The sequence below is a fragment of the Lytechinus variegatus genome, chromosome 1 (genome assembly GCF_018143015.1).
Source record: "Lytechinus variegatus isolate NC3 chromosome 1, Lvar_3.0, whole genome shotgun sequence".
Lineage (NCBI taxonomy): Eukaryota > Metazoa > Echinodermata > Echinoidea > Temnopleuroida > Toxopneustidae > Lytechinus > Lytechinus variegatus.
In genome coordinates this window covers 24,348,618-24,374,582 of record NC_054740.1, presented here as the reverse complement: position 1 = coordinate 24,374,582, position 25,965 = coordinate 24,348,618, and the positions used below count along the sequence as shown (strand labels likewise).

Below are 25,965 nucleotides of genomic sequence, written 5' to 3'. Positions count from 1 at the left end.
AACCAAACGTTGGAAGGCCTGCCGGAATCGCCGGGGCATTAGCTAGTGCATGCTCTGCATGCGATCCCTCTGTACGGGAGGCCACACGTACGTACTGCCGACTAGATTGGATCGGAGCTGGACGAGTCGACCCGCAGTTTACTTTTGTAATTCGAAGGCAAGTTGTGTTCACCCTTGTTTTCTTCTTCCTTTATTTTCTTGCAGTTAGAATTCCAGTAGCACTGTTGTTATTCGTGTCTAGCCCTATAATGTTAGAACGAACTGCAACAAAATTTCAAGGAGTAGGTTAGACAGCTGGCAGCCGTCTGTTTCGAGGAGTTTTTAACATTTTTTTTAGTGGAGCTGGAGCCAACGTAGCTGTAGACAGCTGGCAGCCGTCTGCTTCGAGGAGTTTTTAAACATTTTTTTTTTATTTCTCCTCATACAAATTTGGTGAGTGAAGCCAACGGAGTTCAGCTGAACAACCAACATAACAGAGACCGAACTTATAATTTGGTCAAACTGTCTTAGTGAAAGCTTCAGCATGTTCAGTCTCTCCACTGAACTGCGTTGGCTCCATTCACCACGGCACTATTAGTCAGAAATTTTCAAATAAATCCCCAGAAATGGTTATCGGTAGCGAGCGGTGATGATTTTTTCTCTGCTCCACAACCGCTCCAACAACGCTCGGGCAGTGTGACATTGCCTTTACCAGACCTACTACCATGACTACTACCAGTAGAGGCGCTGGTCCAAAAATTGGGATTGTCCCAGAAAACAAGGATATCCTCATAAACCAAGACAAATCATGTCTTGATAAATTGAGACTGTCCTTGTTTATGGGGACGTTTTTTTTTTCACTTCCCCCTACGGGACAAAGACAGCAATTACGGAAATTGAGAGTGCTAAAAATAGATTCAGTGACCTCAATTCCCCCCAGTTCACCGTCTATTTTTCATGACTTACCGTCTTCCAATAATCTTGTTATGAAACCTGATATGTTTACATTGACTAGCACACTTGATTGGTGTCGGCACTTGACAGATGAATGAACTTTCCTAGATTTCTTGTGTGAAGAAATCCTTATAAACTGAGACAGTCCTTGTAAACTGGGACGATCCCAATTTTCTGACCAGCGCCTCTACTGACTACATGATGTAGGGCCTGTCTCATCTCATGTACGGTGTAGCTTAGACAGCTGGCAGCCGTCTGTTTCGAGGAGTTTTTAACATTTTTTTTTTATTTCTCCTCGTACACAGACGGCTCGCTATCGTGCACCCACCATTAGGGGACTTGCAATGCAAAATCCCCCCGTCTGGGCTTTTCAATTTTTGTCTTTAATGAATAAAAATTTTGAAAATTAACGCGACCAAAATGCAAATTAATATTCCCTCTTGGCATTAATAGCCAAAAAACGGAGAAAAATCAAGTTAAAAGAAACAAAAACAGTGACTTACCTCAGCTGTCGCGCAAATTCACTTCCCCGTTTTATCCAATCTTAAGTACATAAACATATGGCCATTGAGTCCCCTGTACAGATCGCGCTACAACTTCGGTCTCTGTATTTGGTGAGTGAAGCCAACGGAGTTCAGCTGAACAACCAACATAACAGAGACCGAAGCTTTTGGTCTAGGTGTAGGCCTAAGCTAGATCCCTCGATCCGTTTGTCAAGCAATAGGTCTAGAGATGCCAAGTTCAAAGACCAGCTATGCGTGAGATTTTCTGTGAATCTTGAGTGAGATCACAGACATTGTGTACAATGTATATGGGAATAGGCTTAGATAGTTGCGTGAGACAGAGATTTGAGGGGATGAACAAGAGTCCAAAATGCTTGAGTCTCACGCATAATGCGTGAGACTTGGTACTAGCTCTGTACTATAGGTCTGACCCTTGAACCGCTTCGTTATGGCGTACCTTGAACTCGATTAGCCGTGTTACAAAATGACGTTTTGAAGAACAAGATAAAAATCAATTAATATTGAAATTTGATACGTGATTATTAATATAAATTATAATATTAATGCACCTCTCCCTAACCAGGCATAGGAATAAACCCAGGCCAGGGAGCTCCGGCCTTTGTGGGCTGTAGCCCAGGGCCATTTCTATGCTATCGATTTCATTTTTAAACAAGAATTCATTAAAAATATGAAAAGACGGGGGAGACTTGCTCGATGTTTACGCCGCCATCTTGTTTCTCATTGTTCTTTGCCAAAGTTATTAATTCATGCGTCCGTAAAATCAGTTGTTTGGAATTTGGTAAATTTGATGTAAACTGGAACTGGTAGTAGGTCTTTAAATTGAACGAATCAAAACTTGAACTAAGGTTTTTTTTTTACATAGTTTCAGATCAGTTGTTTTTTATCAAACTATCTAGGCCTAAATCTACTAGTGAAAATAGTAATGTAAAATAACATTTTCTCACTTTGACAAAGAAAGGACTGCTATGCAAGCTGTGCTAATTACATTCTGGTTTGTATCAACACTTTAAGTAAACTATTTGAATGTGTTTGTCATTTTCTTCTGAATTCTTATTATTTTCCAGGGGGACTCCCCTGTCACTAGTCAATTCCAAGTATTGACACTCCCTATTTTATTTTCTGACACAGATCTATCATCAGGTGGGTGTTTCATAAAGCTGTTCGTAAAGTTACGAACGACTTTACGCACGACTGGAACATGTTCTTAGGTCATAACTCAATTACACAGGGATATCACATAGCACAAGAAAGGATCACCAGTCGTGCGTAAAGTCATTCGTATCTTACGAACAGCTTTATGAAACACCCACCTGGATGATATTGTTTGATACTAACAGATGATGGATGAATCATCACATTCAGAAATAAAGTCTGTACCAGAACTGAAGTTTGACCAAGAAGTGAATCCTGCCCAAGAAAGGGAAGGGCAGGATGGCAGAGAAGATGGAATTGCCTTTCCATTTCCTTTTCCACCTTACCCAATACAAGAGGACTTCATGAAGCACCTGTATGAGGCCCTAGATGGTGGCAAGATTGGTATCTTCGAAAGTCCTACTGGAACTGTAAGCTGAAATTGGTCCTTAACTCTTAGAGGGGAATCCTACTTTGGTTATAAATTGTATGAGAGCAGGAAAGTAAAAAAAAAAAAAAAAAAACATACTATGGTATTTGGTTATATTTTATTCAAGAAATCAGAAATAAGACAGTTGTGGATCTTTAAAAAAATGAAATAAAGACTCAAATTGGCATCTTTATGATTCAATTCTGACAAGTGGTAAAAGACAGCTTTCCATTTAATATCTAAGAATAATTAATAAATATAACCAATTGTGAAGTAGAGTAATTAAACTCAGTAGGATTCAGCTGATTTTTTTAGCATTTTTTTTTTTGGGGGGGGGTGTATTTTTTTAATTTTCAGCTATTTCCATCCGTGGTCACACCCCTGTGTTCTATGTACCTTTTATAGGGAAAGTCACTGAGCCTTATTTGTGGAGCACTGAAATGGCTGATGGATCATGAGAAACAAAAACAGAGGGAGCTGGAAGAACTGATGGAACAGCAGGAGATTGAAATGCCCGAAGAAAGGTGAATCTCCCCCCCCCCTCTCTGATTGTGATAATAAAAACAATGATGATGATAGGGATTTTAATAGCACATCTATTGAGATACAACTACCTTTTTCTCACGAGTCACACTTTCCTTAAAGGAGAATGAAACCTTTGGAACAAGATAGCTTGTGTGAAAAAAGAAAAATCAAAGAAACAGATCAACGAAAGTTTGAGAAAAATCGGACAAATAATGGGAAAATTATGAGCATTTGAATATTGTGATCACTAATGCTATGGAGATCCTCAAAATGGCAATGCGGCAAAGATGTGTGATGTCACTTGTGAACAACTTTCCGCATTAATTCAGTATATATTTCATTTAAATTGCCTCTTTTATCACATCTAGCAATAAATCATGTGTTCTTTCTATAGGAGGGCATGTAATACAGATTTCTAAAGAATATATCATGGATAAAGAGTTTGTATCATCATACGAACAAGCAAAAAGAGACATTTTGAGGGTATTTTAGAGTCCATCAAAGGGAAAGTTGTTCACATGTGACATCACACATCCTTGTCGCATTGCCAATAGAATGATCTCCATTGCATTAGTGATTGCAATATTCAAATGCTCATAACTTTCCCATTATTTGTCTGATTTTTCTCAAACTGTTTTTGTTCTTATTCTTTGAGTTCTTACTATAGATGAGCCCCATGGCCGCCCCATCTTTAGTTTGGGATGAAGTTTTGTCCTTTTACTGTGCTCACAACACTTTTGCAAAGTAGGCTAACCCCACCAATAGTACTTACAGAACTCTCCTACCCTGCAAAAGAGCAGGGTTAGCCAGGTAATCATGGTGTTTAACATAATAATCATGGATTAAGAGTCATCATTTTGGCTAGACTGCACTTGGTCCTCGCTTGATCTAAAACCTACCTGAACTTGGTCTACATGTGATTTCGACTTTTCTACCATTTTTACTTTGTCAAATGAAAAATTTGGTTCATAAACCCTCTTAACCATACAGACTAACTGGTGTTTGTCCAAGTGGTTGTACATGTAGCATTAATGGGAATCATTGTATTTCTTTTTTCGTTCTATTTTCTTATATTTAATGAATTTTTGTGTACACTTGCTCTTTGAAATTTATTTATTATCTATCATGTACATTGTAAATTGTAATTGTTTGCTTTTATCCATGACTTGTGAACGTTTTATTGTAAACATGTTAATTTCAGCCTTCTGGCTTTGTAACACGTATTGTTTTTTATACGGAATAAACCATGATTGAATTGAACTGAATTGAATCAGGTGAAACTGGTACTTGACCAAGTAGCAATTAGACAAAAAGGTTAGACAAACTTGACTCCAGACAACTGGCTGAAGACAAAGTGGTAGTAGACAACGTGTTTGTAGGCCAATCAGCAATGTTCATGAGAAAGGAAGTACATGTTTGATTACCTCTCTATTTCACATGCTTTGCTCGCTTTCTCCCTTCCCCCACACCCTCTCCAAAGCAGCAATAGAAAGCAGTCATCTGGAGCCCCTGACTGGGTGATGGAGTTTGATTCGAAGCGAGAGCAGATGGAGAAAACAACCAAGCTCATGGTAGTACCTGCATTATTTGCTTTATTTTATGAAACTCTGAAACAGTACAGGGGGCAGTTAATGGAAGGACTTGTCAGGTGTATTATTAGATGAAGCACGTTTCATTTGATAGGTAGCAAAGTAACTGCTACTTAGATAATCAGAGCTTGTCATATTTATTTATTTATTTATTCATTCATTCATACATACATTTATTTATTTATTTATTTCGTTTTATTTGTACAGGGTAGTCCCATCAGTAGTCTTGAACTGTTTTCCAGGGGGCCCAGTAAACAATAATTTACAATATAATAAACAAACAAATAAGGTAATAACAAACAGAATATCCAAAATAATCGTAAGTAAATACGTGGAAAAAAGAGATGATGGTACACGAGTACAATGTAGGGAATAATGTTATTTCATCTAGATATCAATCAGCATTAGAATAAGAGGAAATTCAAATACAGTTATAAGAATTAACCCCCCCCCCCACCGCCACATTTCAATTATTTAGATTCAGGTAACTCAATGAGAATACTATACAAAAGTTTACTGACACTTTGTCGAATGACAAATGTTGTTGAAACACCCTTCAGGGTCTCTCCTTGCAATAATATGTGATTTGATCCAATCAAACTTTACTGTGAAATCCAACAATGTTAAACATTTTCATGCAAATATGCAATATTGAATTGTCTTGAAGAGAATTATTCATGCATGAATATAGATAATAGTTTGAAAGACATTTTGGACAGACGTGTGCATTTTAGATGTTGGGATTGCTGGCTCCCCATAGTTGTAGTTTATATCAGATGATCAATTGCAACTCTTTGTAAGACCAGGCCTTGATGTCATTAACCAATTAGAGGATATTATGTAGATTTTAAACAAAATGTATTTTCAGCAAGAAAAGATGTGTATTCACAGAAAAAGATTGGAGGGTAAATCTATCCTGGCATTTATAATTTCCATTTGTGTTGCCGAGTTTGTACTGTACCCTTTTTCTCAAAGAAGCACCAAATAGCATTAAATAATATGCATGAAATTGAATAAATTTAAAGATATTTGGTTCCATTGGAAAGATGAATCGATTTGTACAATGTCAGGATATATATATATCTGTACAAGTCACAATTGAAAATGTTTATTTGTGCTAGAACTAGGGGTGAGTCATTACAGATTGTTTTTTTATGTATGACAGCCTGAGAATTTTTTGGCAGAGGCTGGTGGACTGCTAAAAGAATGAAATGCAGGTTCTCTTTTGCATTGTTTTCCAACCAATCTTTAATAGGAAGAGAGAGAGAAGAAGCTGAAAAGGGAGGCAAAACTGGATAAATTGAAGAGTGATCTTCGTCAACGAGCTTCATTCAAACGCAAGGTAAGACTTATAATCCCTTCCTTCCCCCTTCCCCTCAGTGGATACGGCCTGTTTGAATGTTATTCTTCTAATAATAATGTACATTGTAAGGCCATGGTACATGTAGTGTTGAAACTAAGAATAGACAAAACTTTCAGTTCACTTTCATGTTTTTAAGAAATCTGCAATCAAATGTACTCATTATGGATTTACATTTATCGACAATGGCCCAAATCTGAACATTTCTCAAAGTCAAAGTTTGATATTCTTCCACCAGTCATCATTTATCATCATCGTATATTGGAGTCGGCATCATGCCACGACACTTATTTTCTCTTTATATGCAAATTCATTTTTGTAAATGTGTTCATTTTTGTATGCATAATCATTATTGTAAATATGTTCTTGTTGAGACTCTCATACTCCTGATCGGGGGTCGATAGAGTTGAATAAAATCTTATCTTATCCTCTTCCATGAATGCATTATTTTAGAGATTATCAACCACCGATGAATCCTTGGGACCAGACAAAGAACCAGACGGGCAAGATCCTGCACGACAAGGCATCAAGGAAGCATCTCCTGGGGAAGAGGACGATGTCGACGATCATTTGGTGGCTGACTACCAGAGTGACGTGGATAATACTGAATCGGAAGATGAAGACAAAGATGAGAATGAGGAGCCTGAAGAGTTAACGAAGGTGCACTATTTTACTGACTTCAAACTATTCTTTTTGCATATTTTATGTTAAATATGGATTTAATCATGAAATTCTTTTGAGGTATATTTTGTTGCTAGGTTTCTTCATCAAAATGTGGCCAGACTCTTCAAAACCATTAATAAGTTGTCCAAAATACATTTTAAAATTTCTATTGAGTTTGAACCAAAACTTATCCTAAGCTTTGAAATGATATAACCGGTTAAAATTGATGAAGAATAGCCCACACTTGTAGCTTGTTTTCTAACTTGAAATTTTGACATTATAAAGAATAATTGTTCTTTCAGATAAGCTAATATTTTTAAATTTTACTTCTTGAAAACAAAAGTACTATTTTGTCTCACCCGATCAAAATAAATTTTCATGTAAACTTGCAAAATTTATCCTGCAAACAAAAAAATCATTGCATAGTGATAGACAGATTTGGGTATGTACCAAAGCCAGTGCTTCCACTTTTCAAAACAAAACCTGGAATTTTACTAAATATCTCAGAATTTTACAAATGTTCTCCAGTCTTTTATAAGATGTTATACTTCTCTTCTACACACAAAAAGGATGAAATAATAGGGCCCAGTATGGTAATGAGCCATTTTGAGGAGCGAAATCATGACCAAAGACATATCGGGCAAAAGAATGGCAAGCGAGCAAAGCAAGCGAGCATAGTATTCAGAAAATAAATTGTCCGAAGTGATAACTTTCCGGATTTTCTCACTTTATTTATTTATTCGTTCATTCATTTATTTATTTCGTTTAATGTGTACAGGGTAGTCCCATCAGTAGTCTTGCACGATTTTCCAGGGGGCCCTGTAAACAAATATTTACAATATAACAAACAAGAAAATAACAAATAGAACATCCAAAATAATCATAAGTAAATACGTCTGGAAATGATCTTGGAAAATAGCAAAACTTACCTGAATTTCCTGGATTTGGGGAAGAGTGGAAGCACTGACCAAAAGCTAAAAACAGGCTTTAATTTGTTATTACAGATTTTCTACTGCAGCAGAACACACTCTCAGCTGAGTCAGTTTGTCCATGAGGTTCAGAAGAGCCCTTACCACGATGATGTCAAGGTCGTGACCTTAGGGTCAAGACAAAATCTGTGCATCAATGAAGCTGTGAAGAAGCTTCGCTCCATGACGCTCATCAACGATCGCTGTCTGGAGATGCAGTCCAAGAAAAAATCAGGTATAATGGTCTGGTACTTGTAATGACCGAAAATGAAACGTTCTCAGAATCATAAAAACTAAAAATTAAATATATCTACCCATAGAATTTTCAGGAAAATGTATAATTACAGAATATTGAGCAAATGAAATTTTCAGAAAAAAATGCCCATCTGTTTAAAGTGTGGTCCCACATATTGTTTTCTGTGCTAGCTACATGAGAAAAAGCATGTGGTAATGAAATGAATGTAATTTTATTCAAGCAAGCCTGGACTATTTAAATTCAACTTTTGTTGTTTAAGGCATTCTTGCGTATGATAAACGCTTTAGGATTGCTTCCAACTATTTGCTATCAAACTTTGACTTTTATACCAGAACTCGAATTCAGAAAATGGTGATATGTATCCTAATCAAATGATTAGCTGAAATCTATGACTTAACCAGTCATTTACTTTTATAGCTAGCCAAAGGGAAAATTTGCTAATGTCTGGTACTCATGATTTTGAGATGAGGATGGTTTATATTTTACTTTTTTTCACAGTGGTGGTAAAATCTTGTCTTTTTTTTACCTAACTATTAAGAAAGTATCGATGCTTGTAAGCAAGCAACCAGAGGACCGACGGCTTAAGGTCCTCTCCAAGGGACCAGGTAATGAGGATTTAAATGCATTTCCAAAGAGCACTAGCATCCTTTCCAAGAGACCTGGTTATGAGGATTTTACTCTTTGCCCACTTTGTTCGACTAGAGTCACATACAGGGGGCTGCCAACTTCGAGTTAAGTCACATTTCATTCACAATACACACATCGTGCATTAAGACTATTGTTCATACACACACACACATACACAATTGTGATGAACATGTATGCATCGAATTTTACTTATACACATACAGCTTTTCTGTACAATAAACCAATCAAAAGCTAATATTGTGAGCCAACCTATTTAAGGTTGCACCTTGAAATTAATATGGCGCAGGAATGATTCTGTCTGTGGCGAGCAAAGAGTTAAATCCCTTACAAAGGACACAAGCGCACGTGGGAATCGATCCAGGGTCAACGGAATCCAAAGCCCTGTTCTTTCGACTGAGCTATCGTGCCTCCTCTGTGATTAATGGGTGCTGTTGAGTACGCTGGCCAACTTTAAATCTATTATGATTAGCACAAGGGTGACTTATTTTTAATTTGCATGGTTGTATCATGGAATAAATCTTTTTTATTTTCATTGCCATCCCCGCTGCAGGCAAAAAGGATGCCGATTCCACCCAACCCAAACGTAAACGCTCCAAGCAGTCCAAAGCCTGCCCTCACTTCAGCCAAGGTCCGCTAAGTCTCTACAAGGACAGGGTGGCCATTGAGGTCATGGACATGGAACAGTTGGTGGAGGTCGGGAAGGAGTTGAAGGCCTGTCCCTACTATGGTACCCGTTATGCCGTCCCAAGTGCTCAGGTCTGTGAGATTCTCCTTGTCATCTAAGAATTCTGATATAATTTATTCGATGAAATGCATGATTTGATTTTAGAATTTTTAACCTGTCATCCCAGTACCAACATTAAGTCACCCAAAATTAATTTCAAAGTTTGTACTGAGCTTGAAGAGGCCCATCCTTGATTTTAAAAGGATAATTATGTAACTTGACAAATTGATGAATAATATCCCACTCTAGTATTTGAATGAATGTTGAAGGTATTCATTGAGAGCTGTATAAAACAATAATGACCAAATAGTGTTCGAAGAAGTAGGGGTTCATTCAAGCATGAGACGAGCATACTGTGTAATCTCATTGAAACTTCCATGCAGTCTGTAAAAAGTAATATTGTATCAAGGCTTATATAATTGTTTACAAACTTCAAAGTTTGTCAGTATAAAGCAGAAGAATTGCTCTTTCCGGTTAGCTAAACATGGTTACATGAAACTGATTTTTCAAACTATTGAAAACTCACAACCTAAATTGGCCTACTTTGGTGTGTTGAGCAGGGTAGTCAATACAAAGGCCAAACTATGGACTGGATTCCTTTATGTTGACAGCTTTAATATGCATTTCAAAAACTCTCTCAGAAATAATTTCTTTTGCCTGTTTCGTCCTAAGAGTAGATTTCAAAATTTGATTGACAGGTGGAATGTATGATGAACAAATTGTTTTCATGTTGATATCAGGCATTTGAAATCATTTACTAGTACGTTACCTCATGTCATTTATTAACATTTCCATTGTTGAGGAGGTAACGATAAATACCTTGAACAAGTAGGCACCAGTAGCCTACTTGCCTAAAGTCTACTTTTTGTCCTTCCTGTATAGCAAAGCGAGACTATACTCTATATGCGCCGCTTTTCCGAGGTTAAGTTTTTGAAATGTCATCATAGCTTAAGAAAAGTAAATTTACCTAGTTCATGAAACTTGGACATAAGGGTAAGCAAGTGAAGATCCTGACTGAATTTCTGGTCACATGATCAATGTCAAAGGTCACTTAGCGTCAATGAACTGGCAATTCTGGGGTTATTTCTTGAATTGTCATCATAACTTATATATTTTATTGAGTTAGTTCATGAACATCCTGGGTGAGATTCAGGTCACATGGCCAAGGTCAAAGGTCATTTAGGGTCAAACTTTGGTAATGTTGGGGGTATTTGTGGAATTGTCATCATAACTTTAAAGTTTATGGATATCGTTCATGAAACAGACATAAGGGTAATCAAGTACGAATGATTGCTTTGCATATGTTGTAGGTCACATGATCATGGTCAAAAGTCGTTTTAGGTAAATGGACATGTAGTATTTTATTAACATATGGTGTTTTTTGGTGAATGATTATTCGATATATTTTTTTTCGAAGTCAGCACTGCACTGCTATATCACTGAGGCGTAATGCAGGAGAGACTGCCAGAGGTGTTCCACTCGTTTATTATTATCTAAACTCTTGATGAATGCATTGCATTGCTTATTTTGTAATTTGCCCATCTTTTGCCATTAATATTTGAACAGTTGGTTGTCCTGCCTTACAACATCCTCTTGCACAAGTCAACAAGAGAGGCATGCCGTATCAACCTCAAAGGCAACATTGTTATCGTCGATGAAGCTCACAACTTGATAGAAACCATCTGCAATGTCCATAGTATAGAAGTTACAGGGGCACAGGTGAGTCCTGGGACCTGTCCCACAAAGACTCGTGTTAGATCCTATCAATTCTGGAAATCCATCATTGTCATAATTCTGGATACAGAACATCCTACATGTACAGGAAACAAAGCACATTAACTCTTAATGTGCCATTAGCTGTAATCAGTGAATGCTATATTTTTTTCACAGTCCATGTTCATTGTTTTATGAAAAGGGGAATCACTCCTGAGACAATAATGTTAAACCACTTGACCATAAGCTGAACTGACCAATGGAATCACTCATGCACGCAATGCACTCATCAAAATCCAATAGGCATAACAATAGCTGTATGACCATCGCACGAAAATGTGTTCGTGGCACTCCAGTGGATGCCCAGATATGTGTTCATGGCACGTTTAGGGTTAAAAAATGATGCATGCAGTTCAGAAACGTTATGTGATGACCTGTGGGGGCATCGTGTGCTAGTGGTTTCGACTCTCGCCTTTCAATCTGAGGGATGTGGGTTCGATTCCCATCCATGGTGTGTTTTTTACTTCAGCAAGAAATTTACCTACATTGTGATGCACTCAATCCAGGTGAGGTGAATTGGTACCTGGTAGGAAGAAATTCCTTGAATGCTTGGTTGCCTTTATGGCAGCACAGCTAATCCCTGGGTAACACTAGCAGTGCTTTGTATCCTCAGGCCAAAAGTGCTTTTTATATCCAGCTACATGTATTAGTATTATCATATTTATATGTTATCATATATTATCATTATTTTATTTGTTGTCAGACATGGTGCAAGAAAACTGCAGGAAAATTTAGCAACAGAGATCAGCACCATTTCATGTAGAAAGTTGAGGTGAAGAGAGTGGAGAATGAGATGGATAGATTAGCTACAGATTGATTGAAGATGTGAGAGGGAGAGAATTGGAGAGTGAAAGTGTTTTTTTTTTTGGGGGGGGAGGGGGGAGAATGGTAGCAGACACTTACATTTCTTTCAAATTACATTTCATTGTCTTCTTTTCTCTCTCCCCCATTATAGCTTTGCCGAGCTCATTCACAATTAAGTCAATACATGCAGAAGTTTAAGTAAGTATTTTTTGTTCTCATTTCACTTTTCTAAAAGGGGGGCTCTTTGTGCATGTATTTTAGAATTGTTTTGCAAAATGGGTAATACCAACTGAAGTGCTTAAACTTGTATATCAAACTGCAGCATGTCGTCTCATCTCATTAAGAAATAAGTCACAATCATTGAAACATGTGGTAGTTCTCGTCAATGACCACACAAACGTCTTAAACTTTGCATTTTCTCGTAATGATTCTTTCTCCATGACTGGTAAAATTTGCAACCAGGGTTGCATAACACAAAGGTGACTGATTAATCGTATGCTTGATTTTCATGGTTGATTTTACATTTTAGTAAATGCACTCAATTGTAGAAAAATGTTCTATGATTGCCAAGCTTTTTGTTACTGGCCCCAGGTGGGTGTTTCATAAAGCTGTTCATAAGTCACAAGAAACATATATGCACAACTATGGCCCTTTCTTGTGCCAAAGAATATATCCCTATGTAAGAACATGTTCCAGTCATCTGTGAAGTAATAATGATAATTATAATAATAGCCAATTTTTATACAGCGCTTTTCCCAGAAAGGCTCAAAGCGCGTTACAGCATATTATTACCCTGGTCATTGGATTCATTTCAACCCTGCACGAAAAGTGCACAATTTCCACTGCCTGGGGAGCATGAAGTCAAGTGTAACATTACGGACAGCTTTATGAAACGCCCACCTGGCACAAAGCAAAGGCTACACTGTCCCTCCAAGTGATATTCAATTTATTAGAACTGTGTATGCCGGGTTGATATTTTGTAGAAAATTTCTGTCAAACGTAGTGTAGTTCACATTGTCTCTTTACAGTGCTGTTAATGTACTAAATATTTGCTTTAAGACTATTAAAGTAATGCACCTATAGCAGGGCACCTTCTGCACGATCCACCTTGGATAAGAATTCACCTGTAATTGAACAGAATCACCTTCCTATCCTATCTCTTCAGGAGCCGACTCCTGGCTAAGAATCTGATGTACATCAAGCAGCTCCTTCAGATCCTCTCCAGCTGGGTCCGTCGCCTTGGAGGGAGAGTAGACTCGTCTCCAGACTCCCAGAAGATGAGCGGATCTGGCTCCACCTCCCTGTTCACCATCAATAACTTTCTCTTTGAGACTCAGATGGATAACATCAATCTCTTCAAGGTTGGTTATTTAGTTCAAGTCTCAAGACAACATTTCTCTAAGCTACACATTATCATATACAGGTGACTCTTTCTCTTTTGCAAGTCAAATCTCTTGGAACAACAGAAGATGTTATTTATATTGTCGTCGCCCTTTTTATAAAATGTGTTATAATAACAAATTTGCAATAACACTTTATAGCTGCTGAAATGCTTCAGTTTGATGAAAAAGTAAGTAAAGTGCTGAAAAAGTAAGTAAACTTCTAAAAGAAATTATAACATGTCTTTCTGAAATGGGACCCTGGGGCTCGTAACACAAAACTTAGCAATGATCGCAAAAGTTCTTTCTATGATTGATTCCATTGACTACAATGTACAATCAATCGAGAAAATCAAATGTACGATCAATGGCTAACCTTTGTGTTACAGGACCCACTAGTCTGAAATAATAAAGTTTTGATCGTGGAAATCTTTTTCAGGATCTTGTACAGGTCTTGTACGTCATGTTTCACTGTGGAAGAGTTGTGATGAATTGGTTCTGACTGTCACCTTGTAATCATTGGGCAGGGTGTTTGAACCCAACGTAAAGCTGAAGATAAAAAGAAAGGGTATTTTTGACATGTGAAGTTTGTTTTACCCCTGTTCTTTTGGGATTATAATTCTCTTACATTATTCTTCCCTTATATTTATGTGAACTTTGATTCATTTTTCTCCATCAATATACATGTAGTGGATGAGATTATACAATGTGCTTGAAATCAAAGTAAAAGATTTTCATGAGAAAATAGACCTTAAAAACCTACACCAGCTTAAGAAATAATTAAATTGTGGAATGTAAAAAACACAACAATCATGAATACTGCTGGATTTTTAGAAGGAATAATTGATAACAATGTAACAAATGAGCTTTCAGGATATCTAATTATTTCTGTTTCATTTTGTTTTGTCATTTATTCCATAGCTGCAAAGGTATTGCCAAAAGAGTCAAATATCCAGAAAGGTGAGTTTCTCATTTCAGTATCCTGTCAAATTGTCAGTTAAATGGGAGGATGGTCCTGCGTGATGAGAGAAAATTAGAGAAAAACTTAAGGTTTGTTCAAAACCCTTCTGTGATTAGTATAAAGTAAGGGATTTTTGAAGATGTCAGGTACATGTATGAGCAGCTCCCCATATCATTATTATGAAGATCCACGCTATTTTATTCATGAGTCCACTGTTTTTATTCATGAGTCCACTCTTCAAACAGTGGACTCATTAATGAAATAGTGTATCTAACCATGGTAACGGGCGTCAATACAGCGCTCTGTGACAAAAGTGCGCATCAGCATTGGACATGTTTTATACATGTGCCCGATACGCGCTAAATTAAGCCTAATTTAACAGGAAATCTGCATAAACCATGGACTCAACCATGGGTTTTCAAAACCACCTTTGTGAATTCGGGGCCTCTGAACTTGTTTGAGATGGATGGACCTTCTGTTGAGAAGGGAAGATGGTGAACCTGTGAAAAGAGCACTGTATCTGGAAGTGGATGAAGTAAGGGGTAAAGGGAGACCTCAGATTACGTGGAAAGATAAGGTGAAGAAGGAAAATAGTAAAGGTACATAAGGTCTGAACAGAGCTGCCAAGTAGTATGGTAGTGGATCGTATTACTGAACACTTTTCTTGAATTCAATCATATCAAACGCATTATTCTCATAAAATTCATCAAACTTTCACGATAAATACACAATTACCTACAAAATATTTAAAAAAAAAAATTTGCCGAAATTGTTTTTCTTTTTTACGATATTAGCTTCCAATCGGACCCCTCTTCGCATGTCAAATATTTTGGTCACTTGAAAAAGGTATTGTATTACCGAACGAGTGTTTTCTGTGGAAAAATTTGAGAAAACAACAAAATCACCGATAAGCAATTTTGAACATATTTTATTATTTCTAGAATATTAAGACTTTGAAAATGTGTTTTTGACCATTTTTCATCATCTCTCTATTCAATTTCCCTTTGAAAGAATGTTGCAAAGTTTTGAGCATATGAAATAATTTTCTGACGCGTGCGATATGCATGTTCGGAAATATGATCACTAACTATACTGATTTTCAGTATTTAGTACTGAAGAATGAGAAGAATACTGATGGTTTCATGCAAAATACTGATTTCTTAAGTTTCAGTTTATGTGTTGTCCTATGCTATATCCTTGGAAATACTGATTTCTTCACCTTAATACTTATTTTCAGCTTTAAAAATACTGAAATGTTCTTGTTCAGGTTAGCAGCTCTGTCTGAACGAGGAGGATACTCAAGACAGAAAAAAGTGGAAGGAGGTAATGTCATCATGGCGTGAGAGCTATTAACCCTTCATAAGAGAGAAAAATTCTGACTGGTGTACATGTCCATGTAAAAGATGATGATTGATGATGCTTACGAACATGTATATAACTGTTTTCTCTTTAGTTGAATGGCTTTGTGGAGCGATACCAGCCTTCCTCTGTCAAAGTTCATCAAGCTGAGAAACCAAAGGGGTCAGGCATGACGCAGTTTCTACATCAGATTAGCCAAAGAGGACAGGCTCCAACCCAAAATAAGCAAACTACTCCAGGTATCTAACAATCACTGGTTGAAAATGGTATCTCTAATTCATATGTGTTTTTCTTGTATTCCATGCTCAATTAGTTGCTACAGTATGAATGTGTATAATGATAGCAGTGTATGACATTACAAAATCAAAAGAGGCACAGAACGCTTTTGCGCTTACATGTAAATGCAACTAAGAAAAAATCAAGCTCAAGACCCAAATACGTACATGTTAATTTTTTGAAAATCTTGTTGACTTTTGGTGTTGATCCCAAGTCAAACATTAAAGATTTAGGCAGTGGAGTTTTTTGTGTATGTACTTGTTTTTTCAATGCTCCTTGCATTAAGTCAGGTGATGAAGATAATCATGTCTATCATATCATTTTTCTTAGTACATGTATAATTGGAAGTGATTCTGTTTTTTTTTTCAATGTTTTTCTTTCCAGAAAAGTCAGGTGATGAGGAGAACCATGTTTTTTCTTCGCCGCTGATGCACATAGAGGGGTTCTTACTAGCCCTAACCAATGCTAATAAAGATGGACGAATCGTTGTGCACAAAAAAGGTATTATATATTGAGTTCTACCAGCAGGCATAACCACTTTACCCATATCAACATCTGATGTTGGTTTATCCAACAGTTACCATAGGAACTGTGTTTTAAATCTAAATGAAAAAAATATCAGATTGAACAAGATGTCAGACAAAAATGTTGATGAAACGCTCTCCAGATTATCTTTTTCATTATCATCATCATCATTATTACCTCATCATCCTCATCAGTATCATCATCATTATCATCATGTCACCACCACCATCATCATCCTCACCATCGTTGTCATCATTTCTCAACTCTGGTTTCGTCATTATAATCAAATCATTGCTGTGAAATGTACTCATCATTATTGTTGACATCACTGTCAGGAGTACCATCATTATTGTCATATTTTCATCATTCATGACATCATCCTAAATTTCATCACTATCATCAGAATCACCATCATTACTGTATGAATTGTTTTCATTTTCAGATGATATGAATATATCAATGTGAATTGTGTTATACAAGTGTGAAATATTTTGATTGCCATTATTATTAGAAGTAGTAGTAATAGTAGTTATATTATCATGAATATTATTAGTATCAGTATTGATATTATAATTTGTAGTAGTAGTAGCAGCAGCAGCAGCAGCAGCAGCAGCAGCAGCAGCAGCAGCAGCAGCAGCAGCGCAGCAGCAGTAGCATTAGTAGCAGTAGTACATGTAGTAGTAGTAGTAACGATATTTTTTTTACCACATTCCACTCATCTTAGGCTTCTTTCACGTTCTTGTCACACCTTCCCCGTCTATTGCTCTCTCTCTCTCTCTCTCTAGAACTCCTGAGCCAGTGCAGCTTGAGGTTTCAGCTGCTCAACCCTGCCGTTCACTTCACCGATGTGGTGAAGGAGGCTAGGGCCATTATCGTTGCCGGAGGAACCATGCAACCTGTAGAAGAATTCAAACATCAGCTTCTTGTCTGTGCAGGGGTCCAACCGGAAAGAATCTTAGAATTCTCATGCGGTAAGTTTCTCGTTAACCACCTCTCTGCTGTGAAAACAGGTTTTCTTTTTTATTTTGTCTTGCCATTCTTAGATATAAGGGAGACTAATGGTTCCAAATGGCATCTGTCTATCGTCAGTCGTCATTTGTCAGAAATGTTAATATTTACATGTACCTGCAAGAGTCACTTATAACTTCAGATCAGATTTTTGCACAAAAATCAAACTTGTATCTTGAGTTTTATTTTATGTAGTATTGTTGTGAATCACTTTTTTATCGGTAGTCTTGTTGATAATTGTTTTTTTTTTGCTACTGAGTGATATCGATGACCTCTCTCTCATTGTCAATAATACCTGCTATTATGTACGGACATGACAGTGATTTTTTGCGATTGCAGAAATCGGATGGAATTCATGGAAACTTCTTTTTTAAAGTGGCTTTTGATAAGGGAAATCATGAAAAACATATTTTTCCTCAAAATGCACGGAACAGCTACAGAATTTATTCCAAAACCTCAAAATACGAGTACTTCCTAGCCGCAAACCCGATCTCACTTTGCTATAATCATGACAATCCAAACATTGGGACTCCTCTCGATCGTATCAACCAAAAACAAGTACCAACTAACATAGAAAGCAGCACTTGGCCGTGTATTGCTGCCCTCTAAGTTCAAAGATGTGTAGCACGATTTCGAAATGGTGGATAGGCGAAAGTCGTTGACTGCTCAGAACGAGGTCCAAAAATCCCCAAAATAATTGATAAAACTTCATGCAACCCTAAAATAATGCTAATAATGTGAAAGGTGAGGATGTATTTGTGCTAAATATGTTTGTTAAAAAAAGATATGTAATTGTTAACATTCGATGAACAAAGATTTTAAAACGTTCTTGGTACAGTGGCAGATACAAATTTTGACCAACACAAGTATTGTTACATTGCTATTATTTAATCAATGTATTAAAAATGCGTATTGATTATATTCTTTTTTTCGATAGTTATCGATATCAGTAAGATATTTTTAGCGATATATCGACAAAGAATTTTCTTACAAATAACAACACTACTTTAATTTAACTTTAAATTTTGGCAGTATGACAAAGAAGAAATACTCTATTAGATAAGTTAATTTTCACTTTTTGAAGACAAAAATGTAAGTGTTATAGCCATTTATAGAGAACCTACCTTCATGGACCAATAAAATACTTGTATCTCATAAAAATTACATATCATAGGAATGAACCAGAAATAGCTACATGTATTGTATCTTTATTTTCCAGGTCATGTGATCCCTCCTGATCACCTATTACCAATCTCCCTATCCAAAGGACCAACAGGGTTAGAATTAGACTTCACATATCAGCATAGAGACCAACCTCAGATGGTAAGCTTCAGGACAAGTCTTTTTCAAAAATTTCTTTACAAGTTTTGTTGGTTTGATGATATTGTTGGTTCTCAGCACGACCAAGGTAAAATGTTAAACTTGTTACATAAATGTATGTTTTATTAACTCTTTATGTGCCACTTAAAAAAAAATGCATGTGCTATTTTATTTTATGAGTATACATTTTCAGGGTTGTCCGTAGTTAAAAATACTAGTGATAAATACCTGAAAATAGTGATAAATACAGAGCTGCCAAGTAGTACTGATTTTCTGTATTTAGTACTGAGAAATGAGAAGAATACTGATGGTTTCATGCAAAATACTGATTTCTCAAGTTTCATTTATATGTGTTGTCCTATGGTATTTCTTTGAAAATACTGATTTCCTCGCCAAAATACTGGTTTTCTGCTTTAAAAATACTGAAATGGTCATGTTCAGGTTGGCAGCTTTTTAAATACCACCTCAATAAGTTTTGAGGAAATAGTAATCAGGAAATGAATGGAAATACTATGAAATATACTTGAACATTTTCAGGGGCCTGTAACACAAAGCTTACCAATGATTGCAGAACATTTTGCTATGATTGATTGCATGACTACAATGTATAAATATATATTGTTTAATTTTCATATTGCAATGTTTTTTCCCCCCTCTAAAATGTCTTATTTACCAGTAAAGAAATATCTTAGCGTTAGTTTGATACCCTATACATTCATATTAACAAAGAAAAGCTTAGAATGTCTATGGTTTGTTGAGGAAAAAAAGGTCAAAAGGGAAGAGACATCAAAGCATCCCATCAATCAACCTAAACAATGGAATCATCTCCACTTTGATATCCCAGGGCCCAGGGCCTCCTCTTACAAAGACTTGTGATTGATCCAACCAACCACAACTATGGAAAGCCAGCAATATCAACATCTATTATGCATATTTGTTCAAAATATTTTCTAACTATGATGTATATTCATACATTCATAGTTTTATTGAAAATCAGTGTGTTTCTCTTAGTTAACAAAGGACATTGTTCAAATTTCTTGTAAAAAATATTATGACCATGATGGATTTCCATAGAATTGAGTTTGATCGGATCAATTGTAACTCTTTGTAAGACGGGACCCAGGTCATTGTCACCATTTTGCTTTGCGAGGAATTCGGAACATCACAAGGATGTGTTGGTGTTTTTTTTTCTTTCGTTACGATACGGCAGCCATAGAAATAAGATATAAGCTTGTTGATTATATTTTTTCTTCGACATTGTATGTGTAGAATTTCACTGTTATGCACATTAGACATGCAAGTACAGGCATTATATTCCTCAACTTCTCAATACTTTCATTATATATGTTATTTATTGTCAGATAACAGATGCTGAAACATTCCCCCCACCCCCCAAAAAAAAAGATTATTTGAAATATTCCAATAAAACTGAGATATGTCAACATAAATGAAACGTGAATGTAAACAATATAAATATTTTTGTCAGTCTGTTTATTTTGAGAGAGCATTTGAAATTGATTGGCATGATTGGAGAACCTGGGTTTGCATTAGAGGAAAGGTGGAGTGATGAAATGACAAGGAGAGAGTGAAGGAAAGAGAAGATTATTTCAAATAACTAGATTGAAAATAAATGTATGAATATACTATGTTGTTTCAAATGTAGGGATTTGGTGAAACGCAATTTGTCTGAAAGCGAGATAGAAACCAGCGTATAACAAGAGTGCACGCGATCGATTGCAGCTTGCTATGACCTGGAATACAAATGCCTAATTGACCCGTGTACAATTGTGCGAATCTGCAAAGACAATACCCCTATGTATTTGTGTGATCACCCCCCCCCCCCCCCTTTACGTTGTAGTTTAGTGATTTTTTTTGTATCTTTGTTATTGAAGTCTGTGTATGATTATTATGTTATAGGGTCAGCTAATCAGAAGGCTTGTTCCTTTCTTGCTGTCCCTCTCATATTCAATCCAGTGTTTATTGTATTTGTTATTGTTTTTTCTATTTTGTGAATATGATACTTTGTATAAGTAGTGCTTTTGTATGAGCAAATTGAAATTGAATCATGGAAATAAAAATGTTTATACAATGATGTAAGTGCTTTGAACTACTGTTCTGTGTGGATAGATCTAAGTTCACAAAGGGCTAATTCTCTCGCATAAGAATTATTTCTCAGTATTAGTATTCATTCATATTATTTTACAATATATTGGGTCAAAGTAAACTGTAATGTGAATTCTCGTTTAGATGAACTGCCACAGTTCTATTGTAATGAAAAAACATGTGCTTAGACCCTGTTTCACTGTTCCATGCAAGCCTTGCGGGTGAGTAATGAGCAGTCGCCTGCAGCTCATCACAAGTGTTTTGAGCATGTTCAAACTTTTCTACGGGGCAAATTAGACTTGCATGCACTCCTGGAGGCAACCTCGTGCGAGATGCGTGCTACTTTCAATGCGGGTGACCTGTAGATAGCAAGTCACACGCAAAGCGTAGACCCTGTATGGCCCATGGAAGGTGTGCAAAAATTGGAAAAAGGGGAATGAAAATGACGCCTATTTTTTAGTGAATAATGAAACCCCCTTTTTTTCATATTTACATCAGCACCCCTAGTGAAAAAAATCATTCCCAGGGTTCTGAGACCCTGTTGATGTAACGGAGCCTTCACTTATCAATCTTCTCTCTATTATTCTCTCTCTCTCTCCTTGTCTCCCCGTCTTTCTCACCCGCCAGATGGATGAAGTAGGGCGTGTCCTGGTCAACATCTCCAACATCACACCAGGGGGTGTGGTCTGTTTCTTCCCTTCCTACGACTACGAGAAGCAGATCTACCAGTACTGGGAATCCCAGGGGGTTCTCACCAGGCTAGGCCATCGTAAGAAGATCTTCAGGGAACCAAGGAAGGCTAATCAGGTGGACCAGGTCCTGGGACAGTACTCTGCAACCATCGAGGTACAATTAGGGCCCTGTTACACAAACTGTTGCATTTGATCTCAGGGTTGATATTTGTGATTGATTACATTGATAACAGTATCAAGGAAGGCTAATCAGTTGGACCAGTTCCTTGGACAGTACTCTATTTTCCTTATTTTCCTTGTCTGCTCTCAATTCTGTCCACATATCTCGCTTTTTTGTGTCCATTCCCTTTATTCTTTTCATCCCATTTATTCATTTCTCTCTGTTTTTATTTATACTACAGAAAGCTTGTAGTAGATGTACACTATCAGGCCTGAACGGAGCAATGCTATTCTGTGTGGTCGGTGGAAAGATGAGCGAGGGCATAAATTTCTCTGACAATCTAGGAAGGTGAGATTGGCTAGTTTTGTCACTCATTTAAAGGTTTAATCCAATTTAATTATATAATATTAGATGGCTCACTCAGAATGCAATACCAAAAATATTCCAAGAATTCTGGAAAATATTCCACGATTTTCAGATGACTGGAATATGGGATTTTCGTTGGATTTCGGTCCTTTTTAGGGATATGCTCTGATACTGCACAGGCAATTGATGCAGATCAAAATAGTGTTTTTAATGCATCGCTAGAACACTCTATATAGATTATAATTTATGATATTGAATTCGAGCACAATTGAAAGAGATGTCGTAATTGGTCATCTAGAACCAAGTGATTACTGAAAAAAGCAAAGACTGGACACTGCTACAAAGCAAATCAAAAATACAGCACAACATAGTAATTGTGATGAAAATTCAGCTTTTTTGTGAATTAAATGATCTAATCTTTTAACTCTTCCAGATGCATCGTGATGGTGGGTCTTCCTTATGCTAACATCAAGTCCCCAGAACTGAAAGAGAAAATGGACTACCTCAATGCAAATATGGTAAGATTTAGGGCCATTCTTCTACATGTAAATACTGGATTCAGACATATGGGTATTCAAATCTTGAGAACATTGAATAGGCATTCAGAAATCGTGGATTTTTGTGTTCCCAACTACTAAAATTACAGTTTTATGTTGGAAACCCTCCCTGCCAACTGTTTCTAAATAGGATATTCCTACACTGGGGAAAGATACATGCCATTTAATCCTATTTGTTTGTATTAGGGGGTGGAATTTTTAGTACCAAACACCTTTCTGCAGGGATTCAGGGGGATAAGAAAAACAGGTTCTCAGAACGTGAACATTTGAAACATTATTTTCATACCATTTGGAAAAAAATCGGCACTAGTAGATGGGTGGTTGCTATACCTTATTCAATGCCGGTTAGTAAAGTGATTTATGGTTCTGACGAGCACTGATTACTGGTTGTGAAAAATCTGTGGTTCACATATTACAAGAGTATTGTGCATGCCAGAGCTTGCACATGGTGCACCGTAAAATAGGCAACTAGAAAACCAGTGCCTCATAAATGCTATATTATTATTATTATTACATAACTTGAAGTTCTTTTATTGATAGTTTATTTTACAGCCACAAATCAATGGTCGGAGTGCTGGCCAGGTCCACTATGATAACCTCTGTATGAAAGCCGTCAACCAGTCTATAGGTGAGTATAGTATAGGTTACATGAAGAAGTGACTGAAAGTTAACAAGGCCCAGGGACGGTGGCGGGGCTTTCGCTTGATGCTTTGAGCAATAGGTCTAAGGGGGGGGGGGGGAGCTCCCAGGCAGGAGTGGTGATAATGTTTCAAACTGCCCAAAGGATATTTGAACATTGAAGCAAAAAGGGAAGATAAATGTACGTACTCCTTACAGCAACATCAACAAATGTTTTAAAAAAGGTATTTAAAAATGTAAATATATTTTTATAAACAAGTGCACACCAAGTTAACAATAATGTGTTGCACTGTATTGTTATTGTTTGATAAAAATGTTAATATTTGATATAAAAAATCAAACTCCCATACTTCAAATAACACCGAAAAGTACAGAAGTAAGTTTCAATAAGAAAAATAAACCTGACATTCATGAGACATGAGCTATTCAAATGGGAAACTGCAAAAGAAAAAAAAATGAAGATTAATCAGGAACATGAACCAAAGTGTGTACATACATGTATGGAGGTCTCTATCAGACCAATGGCAAAAGCAAGACCTAATCACTGCCATCATCACCCAACCCTACTCCAGGTCGAGCTATACGCCACAAGGGAGACTATGCCACGATCCTGCTCTTGGACCATCGCTACACCAGACCCTCCATATGCTCCAAGCTCCCTGGATGGATCTCGGAGAGGCTACAGATCGCCCCTCGCTTCGGTCCTGCCTTTGCCTCCATCAACAGGGTGAGGAGAATTCCTATTTCTTGATCCTCAAATTGACAACAGTCATTGTATTTTTATTGATTAACCTACAATGGAAAAGTAAATTAATTAAACTTTAATCCTGCCTGCCCATCTAGCAACAGGGTAGGCCTACAGAGATTTTTTTTTACTCTACCCATACAGATACAGGGCCCACAAAGATTTCATGAGGTCAAGAATTTTTAACCCTCAAATTGGCAACAGTTTTAATTTTTATATTCATTTTTCTCATTGAAAAAGTAATCATGCTCTGGTCCTGCCTTTGCCTCTATCAACAGGATGGGGATAATTTTTTTATTCTACGCAACTTTCTTGATCTCCTTGGATTCTCAGATTGACAACAATGATACATTTTCTATTCATTTTCCTATATTTTGAAAAGAGTGATTATGATTCGGCCCTGCCATTGCCCCAATGAACAGAAGAAGTAGAGATTATACATATGTTTATTTTCCTTCATTGAAAAATTAAAGTAATTATGCTTTGGTCCTGCCTTTGCATCAATCAACAGGGTTAAGAGAATTTCGTAATCTTCCCATAGACGTCCATACATTTTTTCAAGAACACCCAAGGGAGAGAAGAAAGGTGGTCTTCGTGACTAGGTGGTCCTTCTATACAGGTTTTCACAAAAGCTTGTTTGATGGTATATTTGGGGAATATTATTCAAATTGGTGGTGTACATGGACAGGTGGTATTTTCATACGATCTCTTTGTGCTGTACGTCTGAAATAATTTTTTTTCTCGTGTTTATATTTCCAATAGTTCTTTGTAGACAAGAGACCAGACAAACAGGAATAATACAGACTGGAGAACCCGTGTTTTAAATGAGGACAGGCCAGAGAAAAACTGAAGCTCTTGTGTTTATTGTGTTAAGACGCAGGTGATAAAGAGATGTGAAGTAGTACTAGCTTTCAGTATTTCATGCAAAGTACTGATTTTTAAAGTTTCAGTTTATGTGTTGTCCTATGGTATTTCTGTGAAAATACTGATTTTCAGCCTTTAACCCTATCTAGGCCGGGGTATTTTGGGAGTTCATATGGCCGGGGGGGGGGCCTGGGAGGCCCCCCCCTTAAGATCTCGGCCGTCGACCGCGCGATCGCGCCGAAAATTGGCACGCGGGTTGCCTGGGACATAATCTACAAGATTGTATAGTAATTTTTTTCATGCGAATTGCTATTAAGTGATTATGCTAATTTATGCGTAATTAGTATGCGAAATCATTCTTTTTCCTCTAACTCCCTAAATAAAGCTCCAAATGTACTAATTTTTGGTATAGAAACTCTTTGTGGTGTTCTTAGCAAGTGTACATGAAAAAAATTGCGATATCAAATCATTTTCTTATGTATTATATTGTTTTTTGCAATTTCTTATGTATTTCTTTGTTTTTTTTACCTTTTGTTTTTCATTGTTTTTTTCAATGAAATTTGTTGGGGACTCTTCTGTGATCATAAAAAGCATAAAATAAATACATTTAGACCAGCAAAACTAAATATAATCATGCATTTATGAATTTTGGTTGAAAACACAATTTCCATTGACTTTGTACA

The 25,965-nt window shown here is 36.8% G+C and overlaps 1 protein-coding gene across 2 annotated transcripts; it reads left to right on the top strand.

The window, feature by feature from the left end:
- Positions 1-25,406, top strand: LOC121409713 (ATP-dependent DNA helicase DDX11-like). Of its 2 annotated transcripts, none has more exons than XM_041601625.1 (23): positions 1-157; positions 2,586-2,594; positions 2,768-3,019; positions 3,424-3,542; positions 5,024-5,114; positions 6,388-6,474; positions 6,946-7,152; positions 8,160-8,358; positions 9,578-9,783; positions 11,318-11,470; positions 12,480-12,526; positions 13,494-13,689; positions 14,629-14,667; positions 16,122-16,266; positions 16,688-16,804; positions 17,614-17,799; positions 19,056-19,159; positions 21,887-22,105; positions 22,353-22,459; positions 22,911-22,995; positions 23,587-23,662; positions 24,246-24,400; positions 25,181-25,406. In XM_041601625.1, exons 3-23 carry the CDS (start codon positions 2,795-2,797, stop codon positions 25,214-25,216), a joined length of 2,799 nt encoding a protein of 932 aa, XP_041457559.1. In that variant the 5' UTR covers positions 1-157; positions 2,586-2,594; positions 2,768-2,794; the 3' UTR covers positions 25,217-25,406. The 2 variants fall into 2 exon arrangements, with proteins under 2 accessions (XP_041457559.1, XP_041457565.1); XM_041601631.1 differs by having other exon boundaries at positions 2-157; positions 5,027-5,114.
- Positions 25,407-25,965: the final 559 nt, after the last annotated feature.

Bases quoted from the DNA above. Each gene is read 5' to 3' on its own strand.
- LOC121409713 (XM_041601625.1), top strand. From the start codon at position 2,795: ATGATGGATGAATCATCACATTCAGAAATAAAGTCTGTACCAGAACTG. The intron at 22,460-22,910 runs GTGAGATTGGCT...TAACTCTTCCAG, and splicing joins TTCTCTGACAATCTAGGAAG to ATGCATCGTGATGGTGGGTC. The intron at 22,996-23,586 runs GTAAGATTTAGG...TTTATTTTACAG, and splicing joins ACTACCTCAATGCAAATATG to CCACAAATCAATGGTCGGAG.